Source organism: Ammodytes marinus, assembly GCF_949987685.1.
Source record: "Ammodytes marinus genome assembly, chromosome: 21".
Taxonomy (NCBI): Eukaryota; Metazoa; Chordata; class Actinopteri; order Uranoscopiformes; family Ammodytidae; genus Ammodytes; species Ammodytes marinus.
Window position 1 is genome coordinate 8,548,333 of NC_137225.1, and position 17,225 is coordinate 8,565,557.

At 41.6% G+C, this 17,225-nt stretch overlaps 2 protein-coding genes across 2 annotated transcripts in view; one reads left to right on the forward strand and one right to left on the reverse strand.

Moving 5' to 3' along the window:
- Window positions 1-50: 50 nt before the first annotated feature.
- pigm (phosphatidylinositol glycan anchor biosynthesis, class M) lies at window positions 51-4,483 on the forward strand (the record flags this gene model as incomplete). Its single annotated transcript, XM_080049825.1, has 8 exons — window positions 51-453; window positions 966-1,139; window positions 2,032-2,152; window positions 2,253-2,502; window positions 2,763-2,866; window positions 3,058-3,212; window positions 3,638-3,739; window positions 4,316-4,483. Exons 1-8 carry the CDS (start codon window positions 283-285, stop codon window positions 4,481-4,483), a joined length of 1,245 nt encoding a protein of 414 aa, XP_079905951.1. The 5' UTR covers window positions 51-282.
- A 6,062-nt stretch (window positions 4,484-10,545) lies between these two features.
- Window positions 10,546-17,225, reverse strand: part of LOC307267779 (uncharacterized protein) — a 61,732-nt gene continuing 55,052 nt past the window's right edge. The window contains exons 6-9 of the mRNA XM_080050174.1: window positions 16,727-16,871; window positions 16,086-16,219; window positions 14,824-15,032; window positions 10,546-13,570 (exon numbers count right to left, since the gene is read on the reverse strand). Of these exons, the coding sequence (XP_079906300.1) occupies window positions 12,424-13,570; window positions 14,824-15,032; window positions 16,086-16,219; window positions 16,727-16,871 (1,635 nt within the window). The 3' untranslated portion in view covers window positions 10,546-12,423. The remainder of the gene's footprint in view (window positions 13,571-14,823; window positions 15,033-16,085; window positions 16,220-16,726; window positions 16,872-17,225) is intronic.

The window sequence follows — 17,225 nt, forward strand, 5'->3', positions numbered from 1 at the left end:
AAGAAAATGTTCGGAAACGCATTTCCGGATTACTTCCTTGTTGACATGTTTGAAGCTGAAGCTTGAAGTCTAGTGATTCCATTCGCTCATTAAATGAAATATGACGGTTATTTTGCGAGGAATGTAGACTTTAAAGGCGACTGAGATGGCCATGGAGAAACGGACCGCTTATTGTTTCAATTTCAGCTCAAAGTTGACAACTAGCTGTGTAGCTAACGTAGCTGCCAGTGCTACCTGCTAATCTGGTTTCCCCTGCTTGGTTGGTTGGTTGGTTGGTTGGTGATGGAGACGCTAATAACCAAACTCACTGGGAAGCATGTCCTTCTCACGGCTTCCTTCGCTGTACGACTTGCCTTGGTCGCTTACGGAGACTACCAGGATAGGACTATGGCGGTGAAGTACACTGACATTGACTACCATGTGTTCACAGATGCTGCCAGATTCATTACTGAGGTAATTTACTTCTGTGACAGCAGGCAAAGAGGTTGGCAGATACAAATATAAGCTCCCTTAATATGTGTGCCACCATAATGCCGTCGTGTCATATATAATATGACAAAGACAAGTACTGAAAGGTACATTTAGTAGTACTATGCTATAGCATATAAGTCCACTTTTGAGACAATACTTTTGGTGCTACCTTTTATATACTGTGCTACCAGTACTTATACCTTTCAAAACTACAAACCATTAGAAAAACAATAAAGCTCTATTAGAGTATAAGTTTACTTTTTTCTCAACTACATATATTAATCAACTATAGTTACTTGTTGCCTTTCAGATACAGGTTTGAATTAATAATGTAACTTCTCAACATTATACTACTCAAAATAAACATAGATCATTTGATAATATGCATCTAACAGTGGCCATTCTGGATAAGGAGGAGTGATTTACTTTTGATCACTGTCACTTGTTTTTTTATGCTGTACAACCTCATCTCAATGTGGGACACTTTTGCACAGGGGGAGTCTCCGTACAACCGATCCACCTACCGGTACACCCCTCTCCTAGCCTGGCTGCTCACCCCTAACATCTACCTCGGCATGGTTTTCGGCAAAGTGCTCTTCATTGTGTGTGATGTGCTGTCGGGCCTGCTCATCTACAGAATCCTGCGCCTGAGAGGTCTGGCCTCTGAGGTACGTTTTCAGACCGTTTAACCCAGTGCTTCTCAATTATTTTCTGTCATGCCCCCCCTAGGGGACAGAAATTTTTTCGCGCCCCCCCTAAATTGAAATACTATTAAGAACCTGCCAATATTTATTTATTTATCTGTACAAAACCACTGTATGAGTTTCTGGCACGAGCATTCTGCATACAATCACCTTATTATCAAATTAGATAAAAAAAATTAGCTGAGATAACTTCTGCAGCAAAAACATTCAAAGTTCAGTTTATTAGCTCAATTTGTAACATGTAAACAAGACTGCTCAGTCTGTGTGAATCTCAGGACAGAGAAACAAGAGCAAATGATTCACTGAGGTTTGCATTTCATTCAAAACATTTTTAAACTGTAAACATAGTTAAGGTGGTGTTTTTTTATTATTATAGGCCAATAGGCCTTCTGTGATGCGATAACCAATAATTCATTAACGTTATTATTAGTCTACTTGCTTGATTTCTTTTTAAATAACCTACAGAGACACTTGGAGACACGTGGACATTTATTTACTGCAAATCGCGGCCTTTCGCGCGGATATGACCATACACAAGCACACATAGCGCTTGCTAGCACTTAAAAAAAAAAAATAATAATAATATATATATATATACTGTATATATATATATTTTTTTGTCAATTGGAAATCAAGGCAGCCCGCCCCCCCCCCCCCCCCCCCCTGACAACTCACGGCGCCCCCCCAGGGGGGCGTGCCCCACCATTTGAGAAGCACTGGTTTAACCAATCAGATCCTTGTTGACTCAGAATCCTTCAATTGGATAGTTTAATAGTTGCTGACTGACAATATTTGGCTTCTTTGAAATGCACAGTGCGGATAAAGTTGTGTTTTTTGTGGGGGTGTTTATGTTCAGACTGCACGTGGGGTTTGTGCCTTGTGGCTCCTCAACCCTCTGCCCATAGGAGTATCCAGCCGAGGGAATGCTGAGTCAATCCTGGCAGCCCTGGTGCTGGGGACATTACTTTGTATGGAAGGTACGTTTTAGCTCTGTAAAAATACTGTAGATATTGCGGATTTTGTAATGTACGTAGCCACCTGTGCTAATACTTTTTTTTAACCTTTTTGTTCTTCCAGCCCGGCGCCTGACGTGGGCGGCCATACTCTATGGTCTGTCAGTCCATATGAAGATCTACCCCATCACATATGCTCTGCCCATCGCTCTGACCCTGCGCACACCAAAGAAAGAATCAAAGGAGGACCAGAAGAGGTGGAAGTGGAGGAGGGTTATTGGATTTGTGGGAAGCTTCTTCAACCGAGAGCTGTTCCTCTTTGCTTGTGTGGCCGGAGGAGTTTTCTGCCTGCTCACAGCGCTCTTCTATTACATGTGAGGTGAACAAAGAAATTACGCGCATAGTGAAAAGGTCTTCAATGCCTGTCATTTTTGACTTTGCGTAAAAACCATTCAACACTGCTGTTTGTGTTTTAGCCTACGGGGCTAGTATTGTGCATTGAGTAAGATTCCTCCAAAATGTTCTTGATCTGTTCATTTGGGAAAGGTCAAGAGAACCTTGTAGGTAATAATACAAGATAACAAGATGTGGATGGAAATGCTCAACTAATGTGACTCCTCTCCTGTCTTGTCAGGTATGGTTGGGAGTTCCTTCATGAGACCTACTTGTACCATCTGACCAGAAGGGACATCAGACACAACTTCTCTCCATACTTCTATATGCTCTACCTCACTGCAGGTACAAACCCATCCAGTTATTTATAGCCTTCTCGTGTGAGGTGATTTATTGCTGCAAAGAGAACAGCTTCTGGTCTACAGCCATGAAATTCTTGTTTATATATTGGTAATACAGTATGTTTTATTAGGTTTGATCATGATGCAGCTTTCTGAGCCTGGTTAAATACTTGTTCTTGTCTGTGGTTGTTGCAGACAGCAGGTGGAGCCAGTGGCTTGGCCTAGCAGCCTTCCTGCCTCAGCTCATCCTGCTGTTGGTGGCGTCATGGGCCTTTCACTCTGACCTGGCCTTCTGCTGTTTCCTGCACACCGCAATTTTTGTCTCTTTCAACAAAGTCTGCACTTCACAGGTACATAAACGATCATTGACATACAGAGTCTAAGTAGAGATCTGTTGATGCATTGTCTTGTTGTGATTATTGGCTAAAGTTGTGCCCGAGACAATATTAGGCCTATCTTCACCCCTCCTTCTTTTCACTTTCGGTCTTCCAAATCACTGTCAAGATTGAGACAAGCTGTAAATAGAAAGGAGATGTTTTTTTTTTGGTGAAATAGGATCTTATTCAAAAGATATATTGTATTTATTTAGTTATGGAGTTTTTATGTGATTTTAATGTTTATTTTTGTACCCCACCCTCTAGCATATCTTCCGGCCAGACACTGTGAAATGTGAATGTAGTGTACAATGTCATAAGTAAAATGATATGTTCCAACCTTAGCTCTCTTTTTTACATAGCGTCTGATCTAACCATGTTGCTTTTCATCCTTTTCCTAGTACTTCCTTTGGTACCTGTGTCTTCTCCCTCTGGTCATCCCTCACCTCACTCTGTCATTGAAACAGGGAGTGGGACTGCTGCTCCTCTGGTTTGCTGGACAGGTAATTCAGTTTGTCACATGTACAATTAAATATGTCTTCAGATATGCACCTTGTTCACAAAATCTTCACATCATAACAACAGCCCATTTAATATACTTGCTTTACAATGTTGCATATTGAGTTGTAGATACGCTGTAAGGAGGTCGCCTCAGGAGTGCAGGGTCGGAGGTTCGATCCCCCGTCTACCCGCCACATGTCAAAGTGTCCTTGGGCAAGACATTGAACCCCGAATTACTCCCGAGAATTAGCTTGCACCCTGCGTGGTAGTTGCTGCTATCGGTGTATGAATGTGTGTGTGATTGGGTGAATGTGTACAAAACAATGTAAAGCACTTTGAGTCTGTGAATAACCAGGGAAAAGCGCTATATAAGTGGAGTCCATCTACCATTTACCATTTACTGTATGCCTCCCAGCCATTGTTAAGTGTTGTTTGGTGTCTGTCAACGTTCTTTCGTCCCTTGTAAAGATTCTTATATTGACAACATCGAAGCAGAAGACTAACTGAACCTGTTTAGCAATGTTTGGAATGAAGTATCTCAAATCTAAAAGGATTATATTTTATCTCCACCTTTTAAGGGTATTTGGCTGGGCCCAGCCTACTTCCTGGAGTTCGAAGGCTACAACACCTTCCTGTTGATCTGGCTGGCCGGGTTGCTCCTCTTGATCATCAACACCTTCATCTTGATTCAGATCGTTGCTCATTACAAGCCAACACAAACTCCACACAGACTGAAGCTTGAATGACATCCGTCGTTTTAAATTGAAGTTAAAGCATGTCAGAAAATAAAGTGTATATTTTGTAAAAAAAAACTCAGTCTGGTATTATCCTTATTGCTCTGGCAGGATGGGCACATCATGTTGATACATCCGTGTGAAGAATTACCAGGTGAATTCAACACTCACTGACACAAAGAGATGCTGCTATGTTAGACTTGATGTACTGACGCGCATAGGAAAGTTGTGCAGTATGTGCCGTAACTAGGAAAGATAATTCAACATTTCATCCAAGATTTTAGTCATCGCTTTGAAAATTACTATGAAAACTGATGACTTACACTAGATATTGAGTACAGACCAGGATATCTATGGTTAAGATTAAGTCAGTTCAGATTCAGAATCATGGTGTTGCTGTAAAAAGATTTGCCTCGTCTCCAGTTGCAGTTTGCCTTTGTGACCAGTAGGTAGAGGCATTCACCTGCAGGAGACACAGTTAGAGCATTGATGAACACATCCCATAACAAACAGTCCTGGCAGTGGCTCCCTAATATCACTCTACTCTACTTCTAATCTCAAATGGAAATTATTATAGCAATCAGTTTGCCGGCCCTTCTCTCTATGGGATTGATTGTGGGAGTTTATACTAACAATATAAAACATGTATGTGTTGACGCATGTTTTTGTGCAAAAACTTGAGAAACTTTGGGGTTGGGGTTGAATTAGTGTTTTTCCTGAGACCGTCTTGTAAAGCACTTGTGTATCTGTGTGAGTAGAAGAGCATTTGCTTGTGTCTTGCGTATGTGCGTGCATGTGTGTGACTCACGGTCAGCTGTGTGGCCTGGCATGTCTAGTTTATGAATCACCAGGTTGCACTCGGTAACCTTTAGACAACTGGCTAGTTGCCCCTGGGCACATAAACAAACCATTTTATTTTAGCACCGCAGCGCTGAATTCCGTCACATTAAACAGAGTATTTTTACATCCCCAGGACAGAAAAATTGCTATGAATGTGTTTTCTTCTCCAGCTCCTTCCTTTCATCACATTTTTAAACGACTCATTCCTAACCAGGAATGCTTGTTTTCTGCAGCCCCCAGAGGACACTTTGAAAGATTGAAGAGGAGCTCAATGTATCAGACAATAGGTGTAGGCTAGGTTCTTGGTATTAAATATTTTAAATCAATATAATATTATTTAATATCCATATACTGAGGTCAGCTGCAAGTAAACCTGTAGGGATATCATGCATGAAAAGTAGGCAAGCCACACAGCTTGCTAAAAGTATTGATCAAAAAGTTAAAATGGTAATATGTACTGTATAATGGGGAAGTAGTTTATAGTTACCTAAACATAATGGCTAGATGGTTAAAATATTGAAAAGTTATAGTTAATGGGTTGAAAAAGTTAGCTCAAAGAGTTGGGAAACTTGTGAAAATAAATTAAAGATATTAGACAAATGGTTGAAATCTCTTATTCAAAAAGTCATGAATAGACGCTGGAAATAATCTTTTTGGAAGTATGGATAGAAAATGTACCAAACTGACCTAAACATTGAGAAGTTCAGTTGTATGAAAGAATTGTTGTCAATCCACTTTTATATCATCATATTAACTGGTGGCTTGAAGGGGCATTTAAGACGGCTAAAAAAATTAACCATAAGGCGGGTTAGTTTTCGTTGTTCATTAGCTCATAGCAGTCAGGAAGCAAGATGTGGCATGGTTATGGGCTGGGGATTGCGTGACTGTCTTCCATATGCTTAGCAGGGTGTGTCTATATGTGCATGATAATGTGCACGCATATGTATGTAAATGTATATACCCTCAAGGTTTCTCCTCATTGTCATCAGGGGACATGGGGAGAGGAGTGGTTGACCCTTGTTGTGTCTATGCATTGGTGCATCTGCCCATATATGAGTGTGTGTGTGTGTGTGTGTGTGTGTGTGTGTGTGTGTGTGTGTGTGTGTGTGTGTGAGAGAGAGAGAGAAGGACGCAGAGTGGGTGTGACCAATTAGAGCAAATGGTGTGCGGAACAGCAAAGAGTGGGGTATGAACGGTCACGCAACCTTGCATGGTATAGGATTATAGGTCTTGGTTTGCACGCACACACACACGCACACACACATACACACACACACACATGCACACACACACACATGCACACACACACATTCTCTCCCCCTCACAGATACAGCTGTCAACAAGCATCAAACACTTTGCTTACACCACAGTTGCCCTAAGCGTTGAGGCTTCTCTTCTGATTGGATGTGCTCTTTCATTGTTTTCACCCCTCTCCCGAGCTAACTTCTCTTTTCTCACCTCTAGGTTCCATCCCTCCACCTCTCTCTCTCTCTTTCTCTTTGTCTCCATCATCCTCACCCTTTTTCCCTCCCTGTACAGAACAAGTGTCATACAGATGGCGTGATGGGAGGTTTGTGTGCATGCATACCAATATTAAACATTCAAAGTCAGGCTCATTGACCCTGCCCACCTCACATCAGTCATACACAAAAGCAACGTACTCCTATGGGGGAAGTGAGAAAACGTAAATGCTGTTCTGCATGAGTTAGTTATTACTCACTTATGAACATTGTATGTGGACAATTGAGACGGTATTGCATGTGTAATTGATTTTAGAACTTGATTGATATAGGGACACAGAAAAGCATTTATACATTTCCAAATTGTTTTATTTTGTGTCATTCTATCAACATTTAACGTAGAGGCTCAATTTACCCAGTCATCATGTTAATGTTACCCCCACCTTTGGGCAAGTTGGACCATAGCACATGCTTTGTTAGGATGGGTCATTGTTCTAAAACCACTATAATTATAAAACTTATTGCGGGTACACAACATCCTGAGGTATATACAGTGCTGTTTGAAAGTTTGTGAACCCCTCGAGCATTTTGGAATTTTATTGTGTTTAACCATTATTAATCCATTTTTATCAATACCAGTATTTTGTATATGAAATAACAGATGTTTGTTTATCAATTCCACATTTTTCTTTTCCAGAAATCAATTGTTAAAAGAGATAAAACAAATGATTTGCCAACTGTTCTGTATCTGCAAATGTTTGTGAACCCTGAGATCCTCTGAGATTGTTTTCCCTTTTGGCATGTCTGACCTGTATGGGTTCACTTTGGTGAGCCTAAACTGACCTGGTTTGATCTCTGTTTTATCTAGTGCCACCCAATTTCTTCCCTAAAGATATCTCATTACATTGGTCTATTTCATCAATCAGTTTGGCCCACCTGATTGTTTTTACCTGCTCGATTTAAGCAATGCAGCTTAGGGTTCACAAACTTTTGCAGATACAACAGTTGGCAAATAATTTGTTTTATCTCTTTTAACAATTGATTTCTGGAAAAGAAAAATGTTGAATTGATAAACAATAAACATCTGTTATTTCATATAAAAAATACTGGTATTGATAAAATGAATTAATAATGGTTAAACACAATAAAATTCCAAAATGCTCAATGTTTCTGTAAAATCATCTAATGTAAAAATCGACTCATCCCCTACTTTTCCCTAACAATAACAGCTCTTTCTTCAGAGCTATCAAACTCTGCAAGGCGGTCCGTGGATTATTCATACATTATTACGATATGAATCAGGACGAGTTATGAACATCATTTAGCTTTTACTACTCCTCCTGTGCTGTATTTTTCCCAGTAATGAATCTCAACATGTTTATGACCAAAGCTGCAACTAGCTCTACTGCAACAAGCTCTACTGTACTGCACACACATGCAGCGTGCAAGGGGGAAATCCTTAGAAATCCCTGTTGAAGTTGATGAAATAAGTGTTAAGTTTCTGTTCAAGTGAGGGCCCAAAAAACTGCATGCGGTGTGTCATAAGGACTGGAACTGGGGGAGGAAGTATAATTGTTCTTTGATGTTTTAAGCCAAGAGGAAGAGAACAGTTCTTCTGTACAACTGTGCAGGTCTACAACTACATGAGTGTACAAAACATCAGCACTGACACGCATGGTCATTTTATAAGCTTGTGGCATACAGAGTGTATCAACAAAATACTGTTTAACGGAGGAATCAATTAAGGTTTATGGGAAGTGTAGTTCAAAATAGAGAAATACAGACTATGAGGGTAAATCATCCTTTGACAATGATACGTTTATAAGCAGTTCAACTGACAGATAAATTAAAGCAACATGGACTTCTGTTATGACCAATGTGTGCATGAGTCACTCTTTTGGTTTTCATTAGTGGGAACCTTTAACCTGTTTATTAAAACCAATTTTATTAACAATAATCCAGTTTCTTGACAGAATCTATAAACTTTTAAACATATTACATTTTCAAGACATTTTCAGGTCTATTTATAATTATTAATCGTGTTTTATCTGTTTCATTGCTTCCCTTTATATTTTGGTGAAGAGGACGATAGTAAAATGAACCAAACAAACCATGTGATACCATGAACCTGGACTATATATGAATGTTGGTGCTGACCCTTGTTGAGTTAAAGATGTTAAGACCATAACAGGATCTCCTGTAATTTCATTTATGTTACTCGATTTACAAGCATGCAAACGTACCCACTTGTACACATGCACACACACACAACACACACAACACACACACACACACACACACACACACACACACACACACACACACACACACATACACACACACACTCACTCACAATCATCCTAATAAGTAAAATCCCTACGCTAACTGATCCTTGTGCATCCTGTAATTCCCTGTAAACTACACGATGACTGTACAAACACGAACCTCTGGGAGGATTATATAGATAGCTGTGGTATCAGTGGGAGAATTGTTTTCCTTCAAATCAGAGCAAACCAGTGAGTGACATCATGCAGGTAACGGTCACGGTGAAATAAGAAAGTGATGGGCGCACAGGGTACAATTAAAGAATATCTGAATCCTGTTTTATTTTTAGATTTTTGCTTCATCGCCACAGTTTTTTCTCATCTCAAGAACTATTTTACAGTAGGAAACTGGTAGGTGAAGAAGCCAAATATGGTGGCCCAAGATTGCCCTGGTTGCCAAATGTGTACAGCCACAGGGGCATGTCACATAACCGCAACGTCCCTGGCTCAATTTAAGCTGGGGATCTTTGTTGCAAATATACATAAACAGTACACTATATACTGTATATATAATGTTGCTGAAGACAATGGGTTAGAAAAATGCTACCGGCTGATTTTTATGAATTGCATCAGAGTTTGGAGAGAGCCCCATTTGATAAAGAAGACAGTGAATGTACAGGGACTATTTCAAACCTGGTGTGCCAAGTGATGGTGAATGCAATTAACTATGGAGTATACGAGTCTAGCCCTTCTTTGAATTAACTGAGGACCAGAATTTGACCACAACTTTTTAGGTTACATCTCTTTTTCCTCCTCCTGTCCCCTCCTGCTTCTCCTTCTCCTTCTCCCCATGCACCTCTCTGTGGATGGCTACATTCCCCTGGCTCTAGCTCTTGGTCCCAGACAGTGGTGAGAGGCGAGTGTTAAGTTCCTCCCACCCCCCCCACCCCCCGGATCGTGTGAAGGAGCTGTCATGCCAACTTTACAGCACATTAATCATACAGGCATCGTGGCTAGAGATACTCCATATCCTGTTCTGCTGAGTATTTATTATTAATAGAGACACAAATCTGCCGGATGAGACCACATTTGGTAGACGTGAAAAATTTAAAAGCTACTACTAAAGGATGACAAGGATGTTAACTGAACAATAGAATTTTGGCCATTTTTCATTTGGAAAAGCTTTCTTGAAAGCAGGAGATAAGTGGAGTAACAATGTCGTAGTATGTTATCATATATCTGTGAGAATCATGTGACATTGTTAAAATTGACTCTGGTATATCTAATGTATTTTTATACTATGATTTTGCAAAGCACCCTGGCATACTTTATGTTGCTGTTTGTTTTCTCTCATTTATTTACAGATGTGTAAAATCTGTATTCTTAGAATGGACAGTCAAAACCAGACTATAGCATTTAATATGTTGAAATGCTACACGCCCACATAGTCATTTGAAGCTTTTTAATAATATCTGCCAAATGGCAAAAGAAACAACACTTCACCCAGATGTTCCATACAAAGAAAAGTATTTTAATGCATAAATCCCATTTGCAAAAAACACATAGAAACATTGGAAGACACTGCATATATACACTGTGTTCGCTACCTTGCAGCTACCTCCTCCATGAGACAAGTATGACAGTCTTTTTTTAATTTATTTTTTTAACAGTTATCAAAACAAAAGCAAAGGGGGGAAAAGCCATATTTATTTACTTATGTGAAACAGAAAAGCCTTCAAAATGGTAGTTTTTTTAAATTATGCACTGTAGCCTCTTACAATAAATACGAATCATCAAACATTATTCAAAATGAACACACACGAAGAGAAAAAGATCAGTTCAAAACAGTGACACCATGTACATTTGTGCGTGGCGACTCAAAGAATAAAAAAGAAAAGAAAACGTGTCTGGCTAGGCTGAACATCAACTGAACTACTCCCAGTAGTGCAAGTTATAGAAACTACCACATGTAGCTTCACGGAACGGAGACTCTGACATCCAAATCGATTTGGTGCTTTTAATTCATTTGTGCAAAAAAATACTTATCGTGAAGACAATGCCTGATGTTTTTGGACAACATGAAACGTGTATATTCATTTAAGAAGGAAATGTGTCTTATCTGAGAGAAATGGCTGTACGGAGTTAGAACTGCTGATTTAGCCATAAACACTTATCCACACTGTACAACTTCAGCATCATGACATAAATTAATATTATTTGCAAGTTCAACAGGAGAAATGATTGTTCACATTGAAAGAAGAGAGTCTTGACAAGTGACAATTACTCTAGTCATTTACCAGTGCGGACCATCTTTCTGCACAGGTCTTGCAATTTAAAGGGCAATTCTCGTATGATCTCAGTTGAGTTGTTGTTACTTTTCATGGTCATACCAATAGTTTTACATGTAAAGGGCCAAGAACCCTAAATTGCATATACTTTTACACTAATGTCAGGTTTTCCAAAGGATTCTGTATTTGCAAGGAGAAACCATTATTGCGGTGAGTCTGTCTGTTTGTCTTTGATGGTGCATTCAAGGATGCTCTGACAAAAGCATTGCGTTGTAAGCCATGCTCAAATTCTGAACACAGACATTGAGTAAACAGGGATGTTGTGGGAAAAAATACAATGTTATGTGTTGTGGCATGCGTTAAAACAACTCAGTATAAGAAACAAGGGTCCTTGAATTCAGAAATGGTGTTTTCAGTGTTTCAAAACAGACCCTGGTTGCAAATGTATTATCTTGGAACAATTTTGTACCTTGACTTAACGACTTTTTTTACTACAATAACTTGTGTTTCAATTCTCTGCCAGTTAATTCAGCAGTTTCCATCCATACATCACTGGAGTCCGTATTGAAAAAAGGTCAGCAAATTATAGATAAAGCATTAAACATGCAAAACTCCTTTGATGAGTCCAGCGGTAGGTGTAAGTCATCACTTGTTGTTCATAAAAAAAATGTAAGTCTCTTTTTACAGCAAATCTCCTCCTACAAAAGCCAGGTGTACACGACACATTACACACAATTAAATTGTGGTTCTAGACATCATTTGTCTCATTTGTCACTAAATCCAAAAGTGCTACAAAAAGTATTTCTTACAAACAAACATAAATCACCTATCCATTAACTGGAGTAAAAGTATTATTTTTGATTGTCACAACACTAACACTAGAACCTGAGCCTTGTCTGTGTGACCTCTTCATCAAACAGAAGAATTGAAATGTTGACAACCTGGGAATCCTCGTAATCAAAGACTGTCGTTTTTGTAATGCTGGTGCATGTGGCGCAGAGGTACTTTAATGCACACTCATTGTTAATGTGTGTGTGTGTGTGTGGAGGGGGGCGGCTGGGGCAGGTATTTATCTTCTAATGTGTTTGCAGTAACCACTCTTACGGCATATAAATGTAGGGACTGGACTTGTGGTGCCCTGTGCTCATCACACAAGGCATAACGTTCCTTGGACCAACCATCATGGACTGGCTCATGTCATGAGTGTTCTCGGGCCACGGTGGGGAGTCCATGGGCTCCCGCTTGATCGAATGGATCAGACCGTGACCTTTGAACTCATAGGCGCCATGCTTGTTGTAGTCCGGGTGCATGTAGGCCTTGTGGGGGTCCTGCTGGTAGACGTGTGAGTCAATGAGGTTGACCGATTGGTTGTTGCATAGAGAGTCCGCGTGAGACAGTCTCTGGGGACTAAAATGGCTGTTGTCGTTGTTGTTGCCCAAGTCTTTGTCGCATTTCAACATGCGTCCGTTTGCGTTGCCACCGTTGTTGACCGCATAGTTCTGATAGTTGCCGTTGTTGTATGGCGGGCTGATTGCTGCTTTGCCTCGCTGACAGGGCGAGTACTGCGGGTCGTAGTAGTCTCCCTCTGCTTTGAGAGGGAGGCCCGTGCTCTGGTCGTACGCCCCGTTGGCATAGCGCCGCTCCATGGCCTCTGGGTCTCGGCAGGCCCAGGGCCGCCCGTAGGCATCGCAGCCGTTCTCAGAGTCTGAGTCGTGCTCCACCTTGATGGGGGGCATCTCGGGGATCAGGTGGCCGTCGTAGCATTCTCCGTAGCCGTTCTCGCTCTTCACCAGGTCCACGCAGTAGGCATCTGGGTCTGTGGGCATCTGGACGTTCCCGTACAGCTTGGAGACAAACACCTCACCTCCTCGTCCACTGTGGCAGCTGGGGGAAAGACGGTAGGGCCTCCCGTACTGTCCGGCCTTGTTCATGCGGTTGGAGGGGATATAGCCGATACCCTGGCCCCCTCTGAGGGGACCCGAGTTGGGCCTCAGAGGCCAGCCACCGCCCAGGCCTGGGCTGACTCCTTTGTGGGGAGCCATGGCGGACTTGCAGTAGTTGAGCGGCTCCTCTTGGTTGTAGTAACCGTCAGGGCGGTACTTGAGGTTATCTTTGGAGAGCGGCGTCCAGGGAGTGTGCTGGCCCCTCTGGTTAACACCAGGAGTGGGACAGGGCAGGAGGAGAGGGTCCGCAATGTCACCCATTGCTCCACTAAAGGAGTGCCTCCGGAGGTGTTCCCCTCGCTCACTGTGAAAAAGAAAAATGTAATTGTTAGTCACAAAACAAGGAGACAAATCAATCAGTGTAGGATAATTCTGTAATCCTTGAGGACATTCAAGAAGAAGCGGTCACTAAAATATGATTGGTCCACTCAGATATTCATGTAGGAATGTCCACAAACTGAATGTGTTTTCTTCTAAATGATGAATGACTCAAAGCACAAACATCTTTGTTTGGTTCACTTAGGTTCATGAGAGAATCATGCCAAAAGTGACTCATCTTTTCCGGGATCTAAATAATCCTCAAAATTGAGAACAGAGTCTAATACCTAAAGATCAGTGAAGGCCAGCACATCAAGTGTATAGGCACAATGTTTAAATGTTTGCCAATCATTTTGATTTGTATTTTCTGATCTCCTGATTTAGTACTGATTTTGATACTGATTTAGTAGAAGTAATGTTTGGTCTATGGTGCACTTGGCTCTACTGCCAATTGCATAATGGGAAAAGATTCCCCTTCATAATAGTTAACCTGAAGTACTTTTTCCTCCCATACGTAATTGGTATATTTCTACAGAAACAAACATGATCTGTGTTGCTCTGGATGATGCTGAGAAGAAATGAACAGCAGAGGGGGTGGTAGGGCTCTGCTCCCCGACTACAGCTAAACTCCTGGGCTCGCAGCCTCCCAAATCTGTTAATGATGCATGAAGCGCAGAAGGGCCTTATCCAAGCACAGACATGTATTTGCTCCTAATTGGCCACAGGTAAGTCGTCCAGCACTCCTTTGGTTTGCTGTCAGAGGCTAGGAGATGGTTTATGTTTGTGTTGGTTACTTAGACTCAGGGTAAATGCTTGTGGGTTCCCAAAGCTGTTGCTGGGTAATGTGCTTATTCATCTATGAAGCACACTCAAAAATGAATAAATAAAGCATGAGGACTGTCATTTTTCATTACTATAAAACAGTTTTTTGAATGTGCTTTTCTAATGATGTAGTGGTCTATCCAGGTTTCAAATCCAGTATTGACCTTTTCTCCAAGCTCCAACATCAGGCAAATAACAAAATGCCAAAATACATCGGACTTCAAGTCTGGACCAATGGTGTCTAAGACCTCAAATTGGTGTTGAAAAGCCTGACCTTTAATCACAGTATAGCAACCCCATTAAAACAACCAGGGCATTTAGTGTAAATACACACTAGGACACAGTGTGAACATATGTCATCCCTCCAACTTTAGTTTCAAGGATGTTGGTCATGAATGAGGTTCAGTTCTCTCGTACCCATTCTCCAGTGCAGAGATCATCCCTCCAGGTCCTCCCTTGTTCTTCCCCCTCATCAACATGCTCTTCATCTTCATCTCAGTGATGGAGGGCAGCAGGAGGGGCACACCTATGCAGAACAGAGCCAGCTGGGGAGGCACCTGAGCCCCGGAACCTGACTTCTTTTTCTGACCTTGGAGGAACTTCAGTCGACCCTGGAACTGCATAGTCTGGGAGGGCAGAGAGGAAGAATCCAATGGTTTGAACATATCCAATGGTCTATACATCAATTGCTCTGGTTACTTTTCTGTGCTTTTTCTTCCGATTTTGGATTATTATAGAATAGAGCAAGCAGCATTTATTTCATATCCTTTGAAAGTTAAAGTGACTACGAGGAACTTTCAGTTTTTGTTGATTCTAGCGGCCCCTTTGGACCAAAGTGGTAGTGTTTTTACGACACCAGTGCCTGCTGTCCTAAAGATCTTTGCTAGAGCGTGACGGCGACCCGACAATACAGCAACGGCAACAGCTCTTTAGGGCTGTATGAACACACAGTGGTGTTTTGAGCTACATGCTAACATTTCAGTTGTTGAGATATTTCAGTTCCAACTGACCAGCCAACAATGCCTTCCACAAAGCCACTCTGCTACTGTGGTTAAAAACAACAGGCTTTTCATTTTTCTGGCTTTTTTCGTAGCTGTGCATTACCGTACAATTTGTGTGTCTCAACTACAATTATGTTGACTGATGACTGAGGAAAGCATCCTACCAATATTTGCTCACTACTTGGCAACAAGTCCTTACAATGCATAGAAAATTGCTATATCAAATTTCGGTTTTGCAGCCGACGTCCAGTGCAACCAGAGCAGACTTGGTGACAGTGAACTCCACTGACCCAGATGAAACGGTCTGAACCCATATTCTTGTCGCTCTGTCATCAGGGCCTTTAGCTTTTCCACTGCTGCTCTCCAAACTACTCTAGTCACAGCCATGAGCTATGAACCAGGCTCCTATTCTGCTGCTGTGCCAGTCACCCAATTACCCCATAATGCCTTGCTATATAACTTTCTATAAATAACTGTACCCACTACAATTAAACGTAATTTTGCTGTATCAAAAAGGGGTCATAATACTTCTTATAGGCCTGGGACTTTTCCCAGAAAGTGGGCAACATTTACCCAATACTTAATTTTCATTGCACATTTGGCACCTTTGAGTTGTGTAACTGTTGCTGCTCAGTGTTACTGCTCAGCAAAACTGGCAGTTTGGTTCAGACCACTCACCAAGAAGCCAGAGGTGCTATCCAAGAGGCATCGCACTCTGGCAATGAAGCTTCTGTTGAGAAAGCAGGAGAGCTCAGGAGGAACTCCCCCCGCCTCCGGAGAATGGAACAGGCTGCTCACCACAAAGTCCTCACCTGAGATGTGAAAAAGAATGACGGCAGAAAATGGAGAATAATTTAATTTGAACTGTGTTTTTGTGTTTGGCAAGTTTACATTGGGCTTCTCAAAGGGACAAAGGGAAACATATTTACTTTCACAGGATATCCGAGGTCCAAAAATGTAATGTAGTATATCAGTTTTCAAAAGAATAAACTTTTTATTTTGTATTTGTGAATTTGTTAACTGATGTAAATTCCACTTAATTAATATTATTCAGATGTTGCTGGTTTGATTTCCCCTGGGCAGATATTTATTTGCATCTCCTTCAATTGTCACATGTATAGCCTATAAGAAATTATGTCGGTCATTCTCTATACTGATGGCATACTGTAGATCTCCCTCAAAATTAACCAGCGGAACTTCAAAATCGGAACGCGATCAAAATATTTCACATTATCATCGGCGTAGCTGCAAGAACATTTTAACCAAAACAGTTTGCCCAAGGGGAACCGGCCCCTCTTTTCTGAATTAGCTCTACCCACCGGTGCTGGAAGGTAGTTGTCCGTCCTGCTGTACAGATGCCCCCTGGTGCTGTGGAGGACACATGGCCCAGTGGAGCTGGCGTCTGAACTCTTGACGGTCGTCTATGTGGATGTAGTCAAAGACATTCTGGTGCATCACGTCAGTCTGTGGGGGGAAATGGAGTGGATTTGGGTAAGTACCTTGAGTAATTACATGGAATTGTAAATGCATGCAGCAGATATATGCGCAGTCACAAAGGTCAGCCAATCCTCGCCAAATCATGAGATTGCGTGTTCAGAGCACCGGCCGCAGACTGACTTTGGACTACTGTGTTTTGGTGCCATCAGTGCAGCTGGTGGCTGCAGTTTGGGGGGGGGGGGGAGATTCCTGTCAGTGCTGCTTAGATACACTCATCCACCCTAAGGATTCCCCGAGTGCGTGCTTATATTTCCCGGCACTCGCACGCACACATTCTTGCGCACGTGCGCATAAGCGCACACACATACAAAGACGATGCTG